The sequence below is a fragment of the Giraffa tippelskirchi genome, chromosome 3 (genome assembly GCF_054371585.1).
Source record: "Giraffa tippelskirchi isolate mGirTip1 chromosome 3, T2T-mGirTip1v1.2.pri, whole genome shotgun sequence".
In the NCBI taxonomy this organism is placed as follows: Eukaryota; Metazoa; Chordata; class Mammalia; order Artiodactyla; family Giraffidae; genus Giraffa; species Giraffa tippelskirchi.
In genome coordinates this window covers 24,153,723-24,169,525 of record NC_137277.1, presented here as the reverse complement: position 1 = coordinate 24,169,525, position 15,803 = coordinate 24,153,723, and the positions used below count along the sequence as shown (strand labels likewise).

The 15,803-nt window shown below is 44.3% G+C and overlaps 1 protein-coding gene across 12 annotated transcripts in view; it reads right to left on the bottom strand.

The window, feature by feature from the left end:
- SNX11 (sorting nexin 11) overlaps positions 1 to 3,698 on the bottom strand; it is a 41,105-nt gene extending 37,407 nt beyond the window's left edge. For 6 of the 12 annotated variants that reach the window (XM_081582433.1, XM_081582437.1, XM_081582435.1 and 3 more), the window contains exons 1-3: positions 3,626 to 3,698; positions 1,483 to 1,542; positions 257 to 311 (exon numbers count right to left, since the gene is read on the bottom strand). In XM_081582433.1, coding sequence (XP_081438559.1) covers positions 257 to 298 — 42 coding nt within the window. In that variant the 5' untranslated portion in view covers positions 299 to 311; positions 1,483 to 1,542; positions 3,626 to 3,698. The remainder of the gene's footprint in view (positions 1 to 256; positions 312 to 1,482; positions 1,543 to 3,625) is intronic. The other 6 variants (XR_014080152.1, XM_081582432.1, XM_081582434.1 and 3 more) reach the window with 1 other exon arrangement.
- Between the last annotated feature and the right edge of the window lie 12,105 nt (positions 3,699 to 15,803).

The following is a 15,803-nucleotide window of genomic DNA, read 5'->3' as shown; positions in this document are numbered from 1 at the left end:
TTGGGGGCAGAACAAGGACAAGAGACAAAAATCCTTGCCCTTATGAAGGTTACATTCTAGTACCTTCTAATGAATAGAAAGTTAGTGAAATGGAACCTCATTTCTCAGTCATGCCTTCACTACTGATTTCCCTCTTCTCGCTTGACTTTGAGCGCATCAGAACCACGAAGGTATTACTGTCAGAACACCACCACCAAGCAGTATCTGGATCTCCCAAAGGCCCTCAAGCTTTCACACATGGAAATCACATGCTTACCTCCTCCTCTTGGTTCTCCAACATCCTACACCAAAAGCCCATTGGAAGAAATCATCTGATGAGAGACAGGAGATACAGGATCAATCTCTGTTAGTATGCATCTACTCTCGCCTCTCTTTGCCAGGGCAAAACCCTGAAAATTTTTAATCGACCCCCCTGGGGAAATCCAGGCAACTTTTTTTGTTCTTGTGTAAAATTTAAGAGGAAGCAAAAAAGTCCCCCCACGTAAGCTACTGTACGTAGTCGCTCAGTCATGTCAGACTCTTTGTAACCCTTTGGACTGTAGCCCATTAGGTTTCTCTGTCCCTGGGGTTTTCCAGGCAGGAACACTGGAGCAGGTTGCCATTCCCCTCTCCAGGGGATCTTCCCAACCCAGGGATCAAACCCATGTCTCCTGCATCTCCTGTTGCAGGAGGATTCTTTACCTGCTGAGCTACTGGGGAAGCCCCCCCCACACACATGAGCTGGGTGCCAAGCTAAAAGCCCTGAGGGATTTACCTCCCTTCTCAGCCCATGGCAGGGACTCTGAATCAGGCCACCTCTAGCCAAAACATGTTCAGGTCAACAATGTCACCTCAGGCGGCCAGAACTGGCAGGCTGAGCTGTAAAACCTTTCTGCCTGAGAACTGCTGGGCCCACACAGCACAGCTCTCTAACTGAGCCTAACATCGCCCCCTCCTGGCTGTCTAGAGAAAACCAAAACCCCACAAACGCCCAGGCTCCTGTCTCCCTTTGTCTTGCTAAGCACACCCAGGACCCCAGAGGCAGATCTGAGTTGGAGAGTTCCTGGGGCACCTGAGTGGGTTGCCCAGTTGTGACCTTCTCTTAGCTAATTCCATTTCCAGAACCCAAGCCAATGGTTCTAATCATTTTCTCTCAACATGCGGTTTGTACCTCTGCCCAAGCACCCCAGAGCTGCACAGGTCGGCTCAGGATGTTTTCCGCTCCTTTGCAAAGATTCATTAAAGCCTAAGCCACTGATTTCCCCCAATGTGGCAGTTTACATGCACAGCAACATCGCCCACTCCAACAAGGGGACCATGAAGGCTGAGGCACAGGGTTACTCAAGTCCAAAGGGGCCCATGATGTCACCTTCTGTTAAAATACAGCACTAATCTTGTTACTCCTAGAACCACTTCAACAGCATCCACTCTGGCTGCTGCCTCCACCCCCTTCTCCTCTCTTAAGAGCGGAACAATAAGGTTTAATTTCCCTTTCCAATTTACCTTGAAATGAAAACTGACTTCAGCCAATATGTACTGCCAACAAATGATCCAGGCTGGCTCCTGGGAAAATGAGACTATCTCTAAGTTCTCCCTGTCCTCCCCCCATGCCCATTCTCACACCCACTCATTTTTACAGTCCCACAATTAATTTTAAACACATTCTCTTATTAGTTCTGCCTAACCATTAGAAGAGCATGTAATGAGTTTTCTTCTACTTTATGTTGTGCTAACACAAGGCTAACATTTCAGGAGAAGAGGAACTCGTTTACACCACAAAATTAGCAGGGCACACAGCTTTCCCAATCTTTTCTAGAATACCAGAAGGTCTCTCCACACACAGACACTGCATGCAGAGATGAAGCTGCATGATATAGGACAAATCTGAGCTACACAGTCCAGCAAACTGGAAATGCTGTGACTGCAGTGCCATATTAAATAGTATACTTGCTGACATTCTGACTTTTCATCTGATGCAGTCACTACCACAAAGGGATCCTTCACTGAAAGGTGGGAAATTCTAATTCCATAACAACTGATGTATAACATCCTGGATGTAAGCAGTCTAATGGCTGTAACCAAAGAGAGCAGCAGGTCGACTCACTGTGAACAATTAATCTCCTCAGATTAAAACATTTTTTTTCTCTTCTCATTTCAGGCATTTGGTATATTCCCAGCACAGGAGCAGAGTTAAATATACTGAAGTGTCTTTCCACAAAAGTAAGGGCAGGAAAGATGACGATAAGGAAATCCACACACTAAGTGAAGCTCACGAATCTCCAGGGGCTGGAAAAATTTGCCAAATTCAGGACCATAATTCAGGAACTAAATGGTCATCACTCTCAGGCTCAAGAAGAGTGAGCCAAGGGCTCTGAGAGCAAGTGTTTCTCCTTTCTTTTGGGACTCACACCACTTAGAAACAAACAGCTATAAATTGGCTTAAAAAAATTCGAGGGGGAAAAAAAGTCCGAGGACCCCCAAGATGCTATACACTTAACCCTAAGATTAAAGGGCACTTAGAAAGCTTCCAATGTAACTTTCCTTAAAAACACTGGACAAACACAAAAACCTAGACTTCAAGGAAGAATTTCTAGCAACTACTATTCTCCATCAGCTTCCTCCCTGTCGACACCACTCCTCAGGAGGAAATGAAGCATTTTTGTCCTTGGAGGGAAAAGAGGAAGTTCTTAATTTTAGCTCTATGATATGGGAGATGGATCTGTGTGTCACCCAACTAAGGATAGAGTCAGTAGCCCTCTCAGCTACTTACGCAGCGCTAACTACATTTCCTGGGCCCTTTCAATCACGTCTGAAGTTTATTTTCTCCACCTGTACCGGCACCAGTATCTCCGGGGAAAATCCAGTTGTTTGCTATTTATAAAGTAGCCTGTAAGGCTTTCCGGTGTCTAAACAATTCCAGGCAGGAAGTCAAGGATTCAGCTCCACAATTTTCACTCCCATTGTTGTTAAACTAATACTTCAATACTTTCTAAAACTTCACGAGACATGTTAAAAAAAAACAAATCCGGTGATAAAAGTATATAAGCCGCCGAGAGTCCCATCCCCTCTTGCTCATTCTTCAGCCCTTGGTGCCGGATAGCAACTCAAAAAGCTCTCCTTCTGAAACACCCACAAGTAGCAGAAGTAGCTCCCCAGGTCTGACCAACATCTGCCCGTTCTCAGCCAAGCAGCTCGGCTCCATCCTTTTGTTCATCTGTAACTTGCCACTCCTTCTACTTGCAGCTAAGTAACAAAGGCAACCACAGTCTAGTGCAAGAGCCTCCTGTGTCGCCGTAGAATATTTGTCATTACTCCTAGTCCCAGCGTTTGGGTCAACGTAGCAAACTCCTGTATTCCTTACGAACGAGGGGCCAAAGGACGACGTGGTCCTTACTCCCCTTTGCCTACTAAGCTTGGGGAGTGGGAAGGAAAGATGCTTTACGTATTTTATAAAAATAAATGGAAAGCCAGGTTTCCTTCCTTGGATCCGGACCAAGCACCCGTCTTCATCCCGGGAGGTGAGGCTGCTCCTTTCCTAGGATGTCCAGCAAGGTCCCCACCTCAAGCACCACTGCTGACACTCAAACCCATGGCCCTTACCAGAGAGTAGCACCCACTCCCCGCGACCCCGTCCACGCCCCCTCACCTGAGAGCAGCGCCCACTCCCCACAGCGACACCGCCAGCGCCCCACCATACAGTAAGAGTCCCGGCTTCTCCTTCCGGGTGAGCGGCCGGCGCCCCGGTGCACGACGGGAGAAGGCTGCAGGCACGCCAATCCCTGGTCCCAGGGCGCCCCGCCCCCGCAGGCCCTGGCTCTTGGGGGCAAGCACCTCTCGCGGCGGTGCCCTCCGCACCGCCCAGGCCCTGGCTGGAACCTGTATCCCGCACCTCTCTCTTGGGGCGCGGCTTGGGGGACGAGAGCGAGGGGAGGAGAAGGGGCTCTGACGTCCAATCCGGAGCCGCGTCCCGCCCATTGTTGTTAAGCGCAGCCAATCAGTAGCCAAGAAGCGTCCCTGAAGGTCCGAAAGTGGGTCCAGGAGCCGAGAGGTGTGAAGGGTTGGTCAGCAGTGCTGAGCGTGGGAGAGTCAGGGAAGTGGGAGCCTCTCTCATTCTGGAGAGAGTGCCCGTTTGAACCCTTGTAGGTTTCGGTTCCCCGGCGGAATTATCAAGGGGTCGCCCACTCAGATTCGAAAACTCGATTGTCCTAGCGAAAACCGAATTGCGGACAATCCTGCAAACACTACAAGTTCGTTCACTTGAGAGACAAACATAAGGAAGGATCGCACAGTTAGTCGGTACAGAAGGAAGAATCCGTTGACTACGATGAAGATTTTTTTTTTAATACTGTTGAAATGTCTTCCGTTCAGTTCGGTCTCTCAATCGTGTCCGACTCTTTGCGACCCCATGAATCGCAGCACGCCAGGCCTCCTTGTCCACCACCAACTCCCAGAGTTTAGCCAAACTCCTGTCCATCAAGTCGGTGATGCCATTCAGCCATTTCATCCTCTGTCGTCCCCTTCTCCTCCCGCCCCCAAGCTTTCCCAGCATCAGGGTCTTTTCCAATGAGTCAACTCTTCGCATGAGGTGGCCCAAGTATTGGAGTTTCAGCTTCAACATCAGTTCTTCCAATGAACACCCAGGACTGATCTCCTTTAGGATGAACTAGTTGAAATGTCTTAGCAAAGGTTAATTTCAAGGGAAAAGTTACAGTCACAAATACAAGCTCTGGAGTTAGAAGATCTGGGCACAATACCCAGCACTGCAGTGACCATGTGGCCCTCAACTGGTCTTAAATCTTTGTCTTAGTTTCCTCTTCTATAAGGTGGAGATAGCTCAGAACGCAAGGTGCACTTAAAGCAACTTTTGTCAAACGTGTTTGTCTCAGGATCCCTTTATATTCTTACAAATGATTATGGACTCCCAAAAAGCTTTTGTTTATGTGGGATGTTCACTGGATTGGAAATTTAAATTGAGAAATTTAAAAGCATTTATTAATTCACCTAAAGCTAATAATGGACTTCCCTGGTGGCTCAGATGGTAAAGAATCTGCCCGCAATGCGGGAGACCTGGGTTCAATCCCTGGGTTGGGAAGATACCTTGGAGGAGGGCATGGCAACCCACTCCAGTGTTCTGGCCTGGAGAATCCCCATGGATAGAGGACCCTGGCGGGCTATAATCCATGGGGTCACAAAGAGTCGAACACAACTGAGCGAATGAGCCCAGCACATAAAGCTAATAATGGGGCTTCCCTGGTAAAGAATCCGCCTGCAGTGCAGGAGACCTGGATTCAATCACTGTGTTGGGAAGATCCCCTGCAGAAGGGAAAGGCTACCCACTCCAGTATTCTGGCCTGGAGATTTCCATGGACTATGTAGTCCATGGGGTCAAAAAGAGTCAGACACGACTGAGCAACTTTCACAGAGCTAATAATAAAGCATTACATGTGAACATAATACATTTCATGAAATATAACTACACTTAAAAAAAAAATTATTGAGTGGGTGCTCAGTCACTTCAGGCATGTCTGACTCTTTGCAACCCCTTGGACTGTAGCCCTCCAGGCTCCTCTGTACATGGGATTCTCCCAGCAAGGTTAGTATAAAGGGTTGCCATTTCCTCCTCCAGGGGATCTTCCTGGCCCTTGACTAGAACCCTTGTCACCTGTGGCTTTTGCATTGGCAAGCGGATTCTTTACCACTGAGACACCTGGGAAGACCCTCTGAGCAGAGTGGCATTATATTACAGTTTTGCAGATTCCCATGTGCTTCCTCATTTGTTCGTTGTACTGTTTTTTGGACAAGGAAATCCAGAAAATCTGGTCTCATGCAGATAACACAGCTAGAGAAGGGAGAAGTATCTTTAGTCTTCTCTGATAATTGTGGATACTTTTTTAATTTTAATCCAAAAATGTCTTACTACTCACTCTCTGAGCTGTTACATGGGAACAGGTGGGGTGTGCGTGGGGACTGTTGACGGCAGGGGGTCTCCGGGGTTGGTAAGTACAGAGCTCACACTGGACACCAGGCTGCCTCCCACATTGGAGAGATGAAGGACTTTGGAAAATTTCATAACTTTTTCTGGAACAATCTGAAGGGAAGTCCTGCTGCCAAGTCTTGGACCCAGCCATGCCTCTTACCTCCAATTCGTGTAAGATGCCGTGGTATCTGCACAAATGGCCCCAGTGGTTCTGTGCTGAAAAGAAAATTACTATTTCCCAGATGTTGCTAATGGTGGAAGAGCTACAGGAAAGGTTCCGTGGTGATGGCAACCTGCAGAAGGCTGTCCGGTAAGGATGAGTGGGGGTTGGGATGCCAGGGTCCTCCTCCTCAGAGGGAGGGCAGCCAGGAAGTCATGGGGCTCTTCTGAGGAACGTTCTGGATACAGAACTGAGTGTAGGCCCCTCTTGGGATGGGGCAGTTTGCTTACTTGCAAGAAGTTATTTCTCAGATTGCTCAACCATTTCATTTGGGATCACTTTTTTGAAATTGAGGGATCAAATTTTCCAAGTGAAGGTATCTCAATTATCAGGGCCAGCTAGAGACGTTTTTCAGCTTCCTTCCAAACTTGAAGGATGCAGGGAGTGCCCAGCCTCCAGACAGTCTTAATGGATCTTGCCCCCCACCCTACTTACATTTTGCTTTTGGTAGAGACAAGAGGGAAGTTGACCATAGTCTGGTTAAGGCTAGAAAGCATCAGGCTGGAATTGTAGTGGGACAATCCCATTTGGTACCATGTGGTCAGTCTTTATGTGGAAGACACCACTGATGGAGAGTAAGATGGCTGATTTCTAAGGAGGGCAGTGGGTGAGGGCATATAAGCTTCTATGCTCCCCATTCCTGAGCAGCTCTTTATTTTTTTTTTTTTGGCCATGCCACAGAGCAAGTGGGATCTTAGTTCCCCAACCAGGGATTGAACCCATGCCCTCTGCACTGGAAGCACAAAGTCTTAACCACTGGACCACCAGGGGAAGTCCCTGAACAGCTCTTTTAACCATCTTATATGCTTGGGATTCACTGTACAAGTTAAAAACAAACAAACAAACCCTGGCATGGGGCATAGGTGCCAAGGAAGAGAAATATAGAATTTCAGAACAGAAACTTGCTCTGGACTCAACCCTCTTTTGTGGCAGAGAGAGAAAAGGACAGTGATGCCTCTAGTCTCTGTGGATTCACAGTAGAAAATCATAAACAGATTTGGAAAAGAACTTCACATCAAAGTTTTCAGTAAAAGGACAGATCTTTTCTTCTCTCTGGAGACTGGCTTTTTCCAACTTCAAAGCTGGTACTGGCAGGTCCACCATCACTGGGGAAATAGATTTTCTTAACATTCCTTAGGATCATCTCTCTGCTCTGGCTGGCTGGGGGCTCTTGACATTGCCCAGAGCTCTGGAGAAGTGTTCTGGGGAAGTGTATGCTGCTAATGTCCCTTTGAAATAGGTGAAAAGGACACAGCAGGAGTTCCATCAGTCTTGACAGGGCTCTGAATTTACAAGGCGGGTCTTCCTTACTTCTTCCATCATAACACAGGGGAGAGCTTAATTCTCGACCAGAGGCAGAGACAAAGCAAGATGCTCTGGCAGGGTGCATGTTGATAGCCAGAGCTGCCTGGCCAGCTTTAGAGCAGCTCAGTGCTGGCCCAAGCAGGACTTCTGAATACTCTTATTTGTTACTAGCAAAACTCAACAAATGGTAGTTCCTTAAAAGTTAGTTGCAATGGTAAATCTGAGACTATTTGGAAAATATTCCTGAGTTATGCAGATCTTCCAAATATTTTTTATTTTTCTTGGCCACACCAGGAGGCATGTGAGATCTTAGTTCCCCAACCAGGGATCGAACCCACACCCCTTGCATTTGAAGCTCAAAGTCGTAACCACTGAACCACCAGGGAAGTCCCCCAGATCTTCCAAATATTGATGCATTTCATTATTCAGCATTTTAAAAATCACATTTATTCAAATCATCAGTAGTCTTATCAATCTTGTGAAGCCATCAAGCTCACTGGTGGATACAGCATTTTCCTGAAGAGCAGAAAAGTTTTCCCTTTGTTACTATGTTCTTTTCTTGGTCTACTAATTAAATTGAAGTAAGACAAAGTAATGGAAGAAAAACCAACTTTGTACTTAGGGGAAACCCATAAAAATGAGACCCAAGGGCAAGTTAGGCAATGGAGACTTCTTTGCCATCCTGAGATGAAGACTAGGATAGGGGCTTACAGCTTCAAAAAAGGAGGGCAATTCACAGGACTAGAAAGAGAGTAGATGTTTGTTAATTGGAAGTTTACCCAATCTTGCTGAAAAAGTCTTTCAGGTAAAAAAAAAAAAAGTTATCTCTGGTAGGAGCTCTTTTTTTAATGCAGGCCTCCTATCTAAATCCTGTTGGGTAGTTGTTGTTATTGTTCAGTTGCTAAGTCGTGTCCAACTCTTTGCAACCCGGTGGACTGCAGCACACCAGGCTTTCCTGTCCTTCACTATCTCCCAGAGTTTGCTCAAACTCATGTTTATTGAGTCGGTGATGCCGTCCAACCAGGTAAAAGTTCTTCCTAAGTCTGCTGGGTGTTACTGCCGTCAGCTCACAGTAATCCACGTGCCAATGTACCGTATTTGTGGGTGGCATATTCTGCTCTACTTCAGCACATTTTCCGAAAGTATAATTTATGCTTGAAAGCTCAGATTTTGTCATTGGCAGAAATACTTTCTTTCAGTCATTTTCCATGAAGTGACGGGTCCATTTTGTCCAAATATCCAAGTTGAGTGACCATAGTTTTTGTTATTCTTTAAAAAAAAAAAAAAAGTATTTAATGAAAAAAAGCAGCTAGTTCAATTCACACCTCTCAGACAATTGCACAACTATTTACTTCAGTAATTAGCAGAGCTGCTCTATGTACATGTCACATTTATCACATAGAACATTAAAAAAGATAGGAGTGATTTCATAAAATTAATCATTTGTACTGCTTCATCATGGACACCCTGAAGTGAAAGTGGACTCTTAATTGTTTTATTGCATTGTAGCAGTGAAGAATATAGAGTACAAGTTGGTGCCACACTGCCTTGATTCATGCTAAGATGCCAGCAGTTTCATCCACTTTTGTACAATCAGTGAAAATACCAGCACAATGAAAAAGACCAAATATTGTCTTAATATCATTATGAAAGTAGTTTTGACCATGCAGACTCCCTGAAACCATCTTAGGCACTCCCAGAGTGTGTGGACTATATTTGGAAAACCATAGAATATATCTGCAGAATGTATCCACTCATTCATAACAAACAGTGAGCCCTTTCGATAGTCTAGGCACTGTCTCAGGCTTTAAAAGTAAAGCAGTGAGCCAAACAGGAAAATATCTTGGAGCTTGAAATTCTAAGAAATATAAGAGCTTGACATCACTGCACCACGTATTACTCAATAATTGTTTTTAAATAAATTCATTAAATAATTTTCACAAACAGGCAGTGCCCCATCTCTGTCTTATTTTTTCAACATTAATTTCTAACACTGGAGAATGGGGCGAATCCTTATTGTACTTGAAATGCAGGCAAGTCACAGCACTCTAAGTATTGATCCCTTAAGAAAAACCAGTCACATCATGGCTCTGGGTGTGTGATTTGAAAAGTATAGGTAATTAAGTCCAGTTACTACCAGCAAGTCACTGAGAATCAGTCGGACCAGAGAAGATAAGAGAGAGAGCTCTTAAGTATATTTGCCTTTTAAAACAGAATGCTTGTTAACCCCAAATGAATAAAAATCTTTAACAATAGAATTTCAAGAAGTAGTCAAAATGAAACAAAGAATCTCACACACCATTAGGATGGCTGCTATTAAAACAAAACAAAAACCAAGACAACAAACCATGAAGGTGTGGAGAAATTCAGACACTTGGGCACAGTTGGTGGGAATGTAAATTGGTGCAGCCGCTGGAAAAATAGTGTGGATTTCCTAAAAAATTAAAAATGGAATTACTAATGATCCAGCAATTCCACTTCTGGCTGTGTAACCAAAATAATTGTAAGCAGGGTCAAGGAAGAGATAGCTGTATACCATAAAACCTGGAAGCAACTCAAGTGTCTGACAACAGATAAATGGATAAGCAAAATTTGCTATATACAAACAATGGGATATTCTTCAGCCTTAAAAAGAAGGAAATTTTGACATATGGTACAACATATGTCCATATGAACCTTGAGAACATTCCAGTTCAGTCGCTCAGTTGTGTCCTACTCTTTGCAACCCCATGAACCGCAGCACGCCAGGCCTCCCTGTCCATCACCAACTCCTGGAGTTTACCCAAACCCATGTCCATTGAGTCAGTGATGCCATCCAACCAACTCATCCTCTGTTGTCCCCTTCTCCTCTTGCCCTCAATCTTTCCCAGCATCAGGGTCTTTTCAAACGAGTCAACTCTTCGCATCAGGTGGCCAAAGTATTGGAGTTTCAGCTTCAACATCAGTCCTTCCAATGAACACCCAGGACTGATCTCCTTTAGGATGGACTGGTTGGATCTCCTTGCGGTCCAGGGGACTCTCAAGAGTCTTCTCCAACACCACATTTCAAAAGCATCAATTCTTCAGCGCTCAGCTTTCTTTATAGTCCAACTCTCACATCCATATATGATTACTGGAAGAACCATAGCCTTGACTAGATGGACTTTTGTTGACAAAGTAATGTCTCTGCTTTTTAATATGCTGTCTAGGTTGGTCATACCTTTCCTTCCAAGGAGTAACTGTCTTTTAATTTCATGGCTGCAATCACCATCTGCAGTGATTTTGGAGCCCAGAAAAATAAAGTCAGCCACTGTTCCCACTGTTTCCCCATCTATTTGCCATGAAGTGATGGGACCGGATGCTATGATCTTAGTTTTCTGAATGTTGAGCTTTAAGCCAACTTTTTCATTCTCCTGTTGCACTTTCATCAAGAGGCTCTTTAGTTCTTCTTCACTTTCTGCCATAAGGGTGGTGTCATCTGCATATCTGAGGTTATTGATATTCCTCCCAGCAATCTTGATTCCAGCTTGTGCTTCCTCCAGCCCAGCGTTTCTCATGATGTACTCTGCATATAAGTTAAATAAGCAGGGTGACAATACACAGCCTTGATGTGCTCCTTTTCCTATTTGGAACCAGTCTGTTGTTCCATGTCCAGTTCTAACTGTTGCTTCCTGACCTGATACAGGTTTCTCAAGAGGCGGGTCAGGTGGTCTGGTATTCCCATCTCTTGAAGAATTTTCCACAGTTTATTGTGATCCACACAGTCAAAGGCTTTGGCATAGTCAATAAAGCAGAAATAGATGTTTTTCTGGAACTCTCTTGCTTTTTCGATGATCCAGTGGATGTTGGCAATTTGATCTCTGGTTCCTCTGCCTTTTCTAAAACCAGCTTGAACATCTGGAAGTTTGAAGTCTGGCTTGGAGAATTTTGAGAACATTATGTCTAATGAAATAAGTCAGTCACAAAAAGATAAATACTGTACGATTTCATTTATATGAGGAGTACTTAGAGTAATCAAAATCGTAGAGACAGGAAGTAGAATAGTGATTACCAGGGCCTGGAGGAAGGGTGGAATGAGGGGTTATTGTTTAATGGGTATAGTTTCAGTTTTACAAGATGAAAAAGTTATGGAGATGGATGGTGGCAATGGTTACACAACAATATGAATGTATCTAATATTTTTTAAGTTTTATATATTTTAAAAATTGAGGAAAAAAAGAATTTCAGATAGTACAGAGGAAAATATTTTTAAGTTCCTATATTTCCTTCACTCCTTAAGTCATATCTCAAAAGCAGCTATCTACTGTACTTAAAATAACTACTCCGTACTGAGGGCCAGTTATGTGCCAATCCCCATTCCCTTTACACATTACTATTAATCCTACAGAAATGCTGCATGTTAGGTCTTAAATAATATTTTCATATTTTATATTCTTATGGAAGCTGAAGCTCAGAGAAGTTAGGCGGCTTGCCCAAAGTTACACAGCAGGCAAATAATAGAGACAGAATTGAATCCAGTTCAGCCTGATACCAAGTCCTTGTTCTTTTTTGCAACATCACACTTCCTCCTTTCCCCACATTCCTTGTGATTTTGGGAATTTCATGTGACAGACATTTTTCCTGCTGGAGCAATGTCACTTCAAATGTTGTCTTGAGCAAGATCATTATGACTGAGTTGCCATTACCCTTAGAAACAAAAGAAACCCTGCAGGTCTGAATAGTTTGAAATGTCATCATTCTTATGGGAAAAAGAAAAGAATTAAATCCATTTAATCCCAAAAGACTTTCAAAAAAAGATTTTGTTAATGCAGAAGCTTGGAGGCTTGAGAGTTTGACTTCCATCCCTGGCAGAACTCCAGAACAGATGATTAACAAGAGAGCTCTTAATTGATTGCAGATTAGCATAAACTACTGGTGCTCTTGTACCTAAAAAGAGAAGGTGACCTTTGACTCCTTTAACTCAGGAGAGATGTAAAGCCAGGGCTGTGATGGCTCCTCTATTCTGAAATATGCTTTTAAGAGGCAGAATTCAACAAACTAAATGGGCTAGATCTGAAACTGCTGTCCTATGATATACAGTTTTAAGAAAATTGTGACATTTAGCTTAGCAAGGAGCGACCGTAAGGAACATGAAGGCTGAATTTCAATACTAGAAGTACAATATGAAAGAGGAATTAAGTTAGAGAAGAGAACTGTGCTGCTACAGAAGCCAGAAGGAAGGAAATAGGTGGCGTTTACATGGGGAAGCAGATTCAGCTCAGTATGAGGAATTGGGGATAACAGCATTTTATGCAGGCAGGAATATGGTTTTGGAGTTGGAAATAACATCAAATCTTGATTCCAACACTTTCTTGCTTAATGCCATTGGACATCATCTGCAGCTTCTGAGACTTTTCTGCAGAATGGAAATAGCAATTCCACCTCCCAAGGTTGATGTCAGGATTAAATAACTTTGCTTTTAAGATAGCAATGTGATAATTTTTAAATAAGAAAAAATGTATTTATTTGGCTGTGTGGGGGTCTTAGTTGCCACATGTGGATGTAGGATCTAGTTCCCTGACCAGGGATAGAACCCAGGACCCCTGCATTGGGAGCATGGAGCCTTAGCTACTGGACCACCCCCCATGGACCAGGAAAGTCCCCCCCATGCACACTTTTTTTTGTTTGTTTGTTTGTTTTGTTTTTTTTATAAATTTATTTATTTTAGTTGGGGGCTAATTACTTTACAATATTGTAATAGTTTTTGCCATACATTGACATGAATCAGCCATGGGTTTACATGTGTTCCCCTTCCTGGACCCCCCACCCACCTCCCTCCCCATCCCATCCCTCTGGGTCATCCCATTGCCCCGGCCCTGAGCCCTCGTCTCATGCATCGAACATGGAATGGTGTTCTGTTTCACATATGATAATATACATGTTTCAATGCTATTCTCCCAGAACGTCCCACCCTCACCCTCTCCCTCAGAGTCCACAAAACTGTTCCATGCATCTGTGTCTCTTATTCTGTCTCGCCTACAGGGTTATCGTTACCATCTTTCAAATTCCATATATATGCATTAGTATACTGTATTGGTGTTTTTCTTTCTGGCTTACTTCTCTCTGTATAATGGGCTCCAGTTTCATCCATCTCAGTAGAACCGATTCAAATGTATTTTTTTTAATGGCTGAGTAATATTCCATTGTGTATATGTACCACAGCTTCCTTATCCATTCATCTGCTGATGGACATCTAGGTTGCTTCCATGTCCTGGCTATTGTAAACAGTGCTGCGATGAACATTGGGGTACACACGTCTCTTTCAATTCTGGTTTCCTCGGTGTATATGCCCAGCAGTGGGATTGCTGGGTCATATGGCAGTTCTATTCCCAGTTTTTTAAGGAATCTCCACACTGTTCTCCATAGTGGCTGTACTAGTTTGCATTCCCACCAACAGTGTAAGAGGGTTCCCTTTTCTCCACACCCTCTCCAGCATTTATTGCTTGTAGACTTTTGGATAGCAGCCATTCTGACTGGTGCCATGCACACTTTTTAAAGAGAGGATCAAATAATATTAATCAAAGACTTAAAATTTGTGGAACTGGGGAATAAGCACTCAATAATAAGTAAGTAATAGTATTACAACTAAGTTTCTCATCACTGAAATTATCTCAAACAAACTAATATACTTCAGGAGAGAGTGAATAGATGAATTTTTGGACTCCCAACCCACAAATGTCTCAAGAAGAACTGCCCTCTTCTCTGCTCTCATAGGTCTTTCTGCAAAACTCTTATGACATTGCTGGGCTGGGTTTCTTACCGGGCAGTTCTCTAGAACCCTGCACTGTATGGTACCTGACTCGGCAAAACTGTCATATAAAGGCAGACTCCTGCTTTCTGGGGTGGAGTGCAGTAGACTCGTTTCCTTTCTCCTTTTCTTCTGATTAGAAGGATATTTGAATTCCAAGTAAGGGGGGAAAGGTCACCTTTTGGTAGAAGTTCTGTTTAGATCCTAATTGGACAAGGAAATGTAGAGTAAGGGGGAGATGGAAAAACCCCACGAATGTAATGTGAAGAAAACAGATGAAAGAAACCTTGATCACCTCCATTTTCTTTCAAGTAGGAAAAGAACATTAATTTGTGTGCGTGTGTGCTACGTTGCCCCGGGGGTGTCTGACTCTTTGCGACCACATTGCACGCCAGGCCCCCCCATCAGTGGGAATCTCCAGCAAGAATACTGGGAGTGGGTTGGTATTTCCTCCTCCAGGGAATCTTCCGGACCCAGGGATCAACCCGCGTCTCCTGCATTGTCAGGGAGGTTTTTTACCACTGAGCCACCTGAGAAGTGAAAGTGAAAGTCGCTCAGGCTCAGTCGTGTCAGACTCTGCGACTGCATGGATTATAGAATCAACGGAATTCTCCAGGCCAGAATACTGGAGTGGGTAGCCTTTCCCTTCTCCAGGGGATCTTCCCAACCCAGGGATCAAACCCAGGTATCCCGCATTGCAGGCAGATTCTTTATCAGCTGAGCCACAAGGGAAGCCCACATATTAACCTATTTAATCATTTATTCAACAAATGTTGATTTGACTGCCTTATGCTAGGCGCTGTACTGGCCCGAGGTTTCTGCCCTAACGGGAGTGGAGTTTTGAGTCCAGCAAAGAATACAGACACTACTTAATGACAGTAAAGTAGGGTGAACATTATCATGAGACCGAATTTCCACATGAACAAGTTTGGGGATAGCGGTCTAGCTGAAATCAAAGCTAGAACACTTGTCTCAAAGAATAAGAAATAGGTTTTTTGCCTATTTCTGGGTGTCTTTGAGGAGACTGGGTGAGGGAGGGGTATTCATGGATATCGAGGGTTTCGGCACTAAAGCCGCCCATTCGTGCAGCCAGTGTAAGGGGGAAATTCAAGATACCAGGGGGACCTAACCTAGCTTAGCAGGTCAGGGAAGGCCTCGAAGGGGAAGTACTGTAGTCTCAACGATGAGAACTAGGAGCCTTATAGAGATCTGGTGAGAAAGCTTTCATAAGATTCAAAATTTTCAAGGATGTGAACTACTGTCCAAAAGTGGTTTATATTTTACACCGAACATCAAGGGGTTCGCTTGTAAAACCACATGTTTTAGTTTGCTAGGTTGCAGCGTTCTGAACTACAGTTGCTTTGGTACTAGCGGTCGAAAAATTAAAACTTATCGAAACCCTCGCAAACTGCGTGGCGCCGTGGAAAGCGCGCAGCACTTCGGGTCTTGTAGTCCGGGACGGACTCCGAGTCCCATAGTGCTGTGCGGCGGGTCGTCGCGCCTGCGCGGTGCGGGCGGCGGGCAGCGCAGAGTGCGAGGCTCTTTTGTTCGTCTGA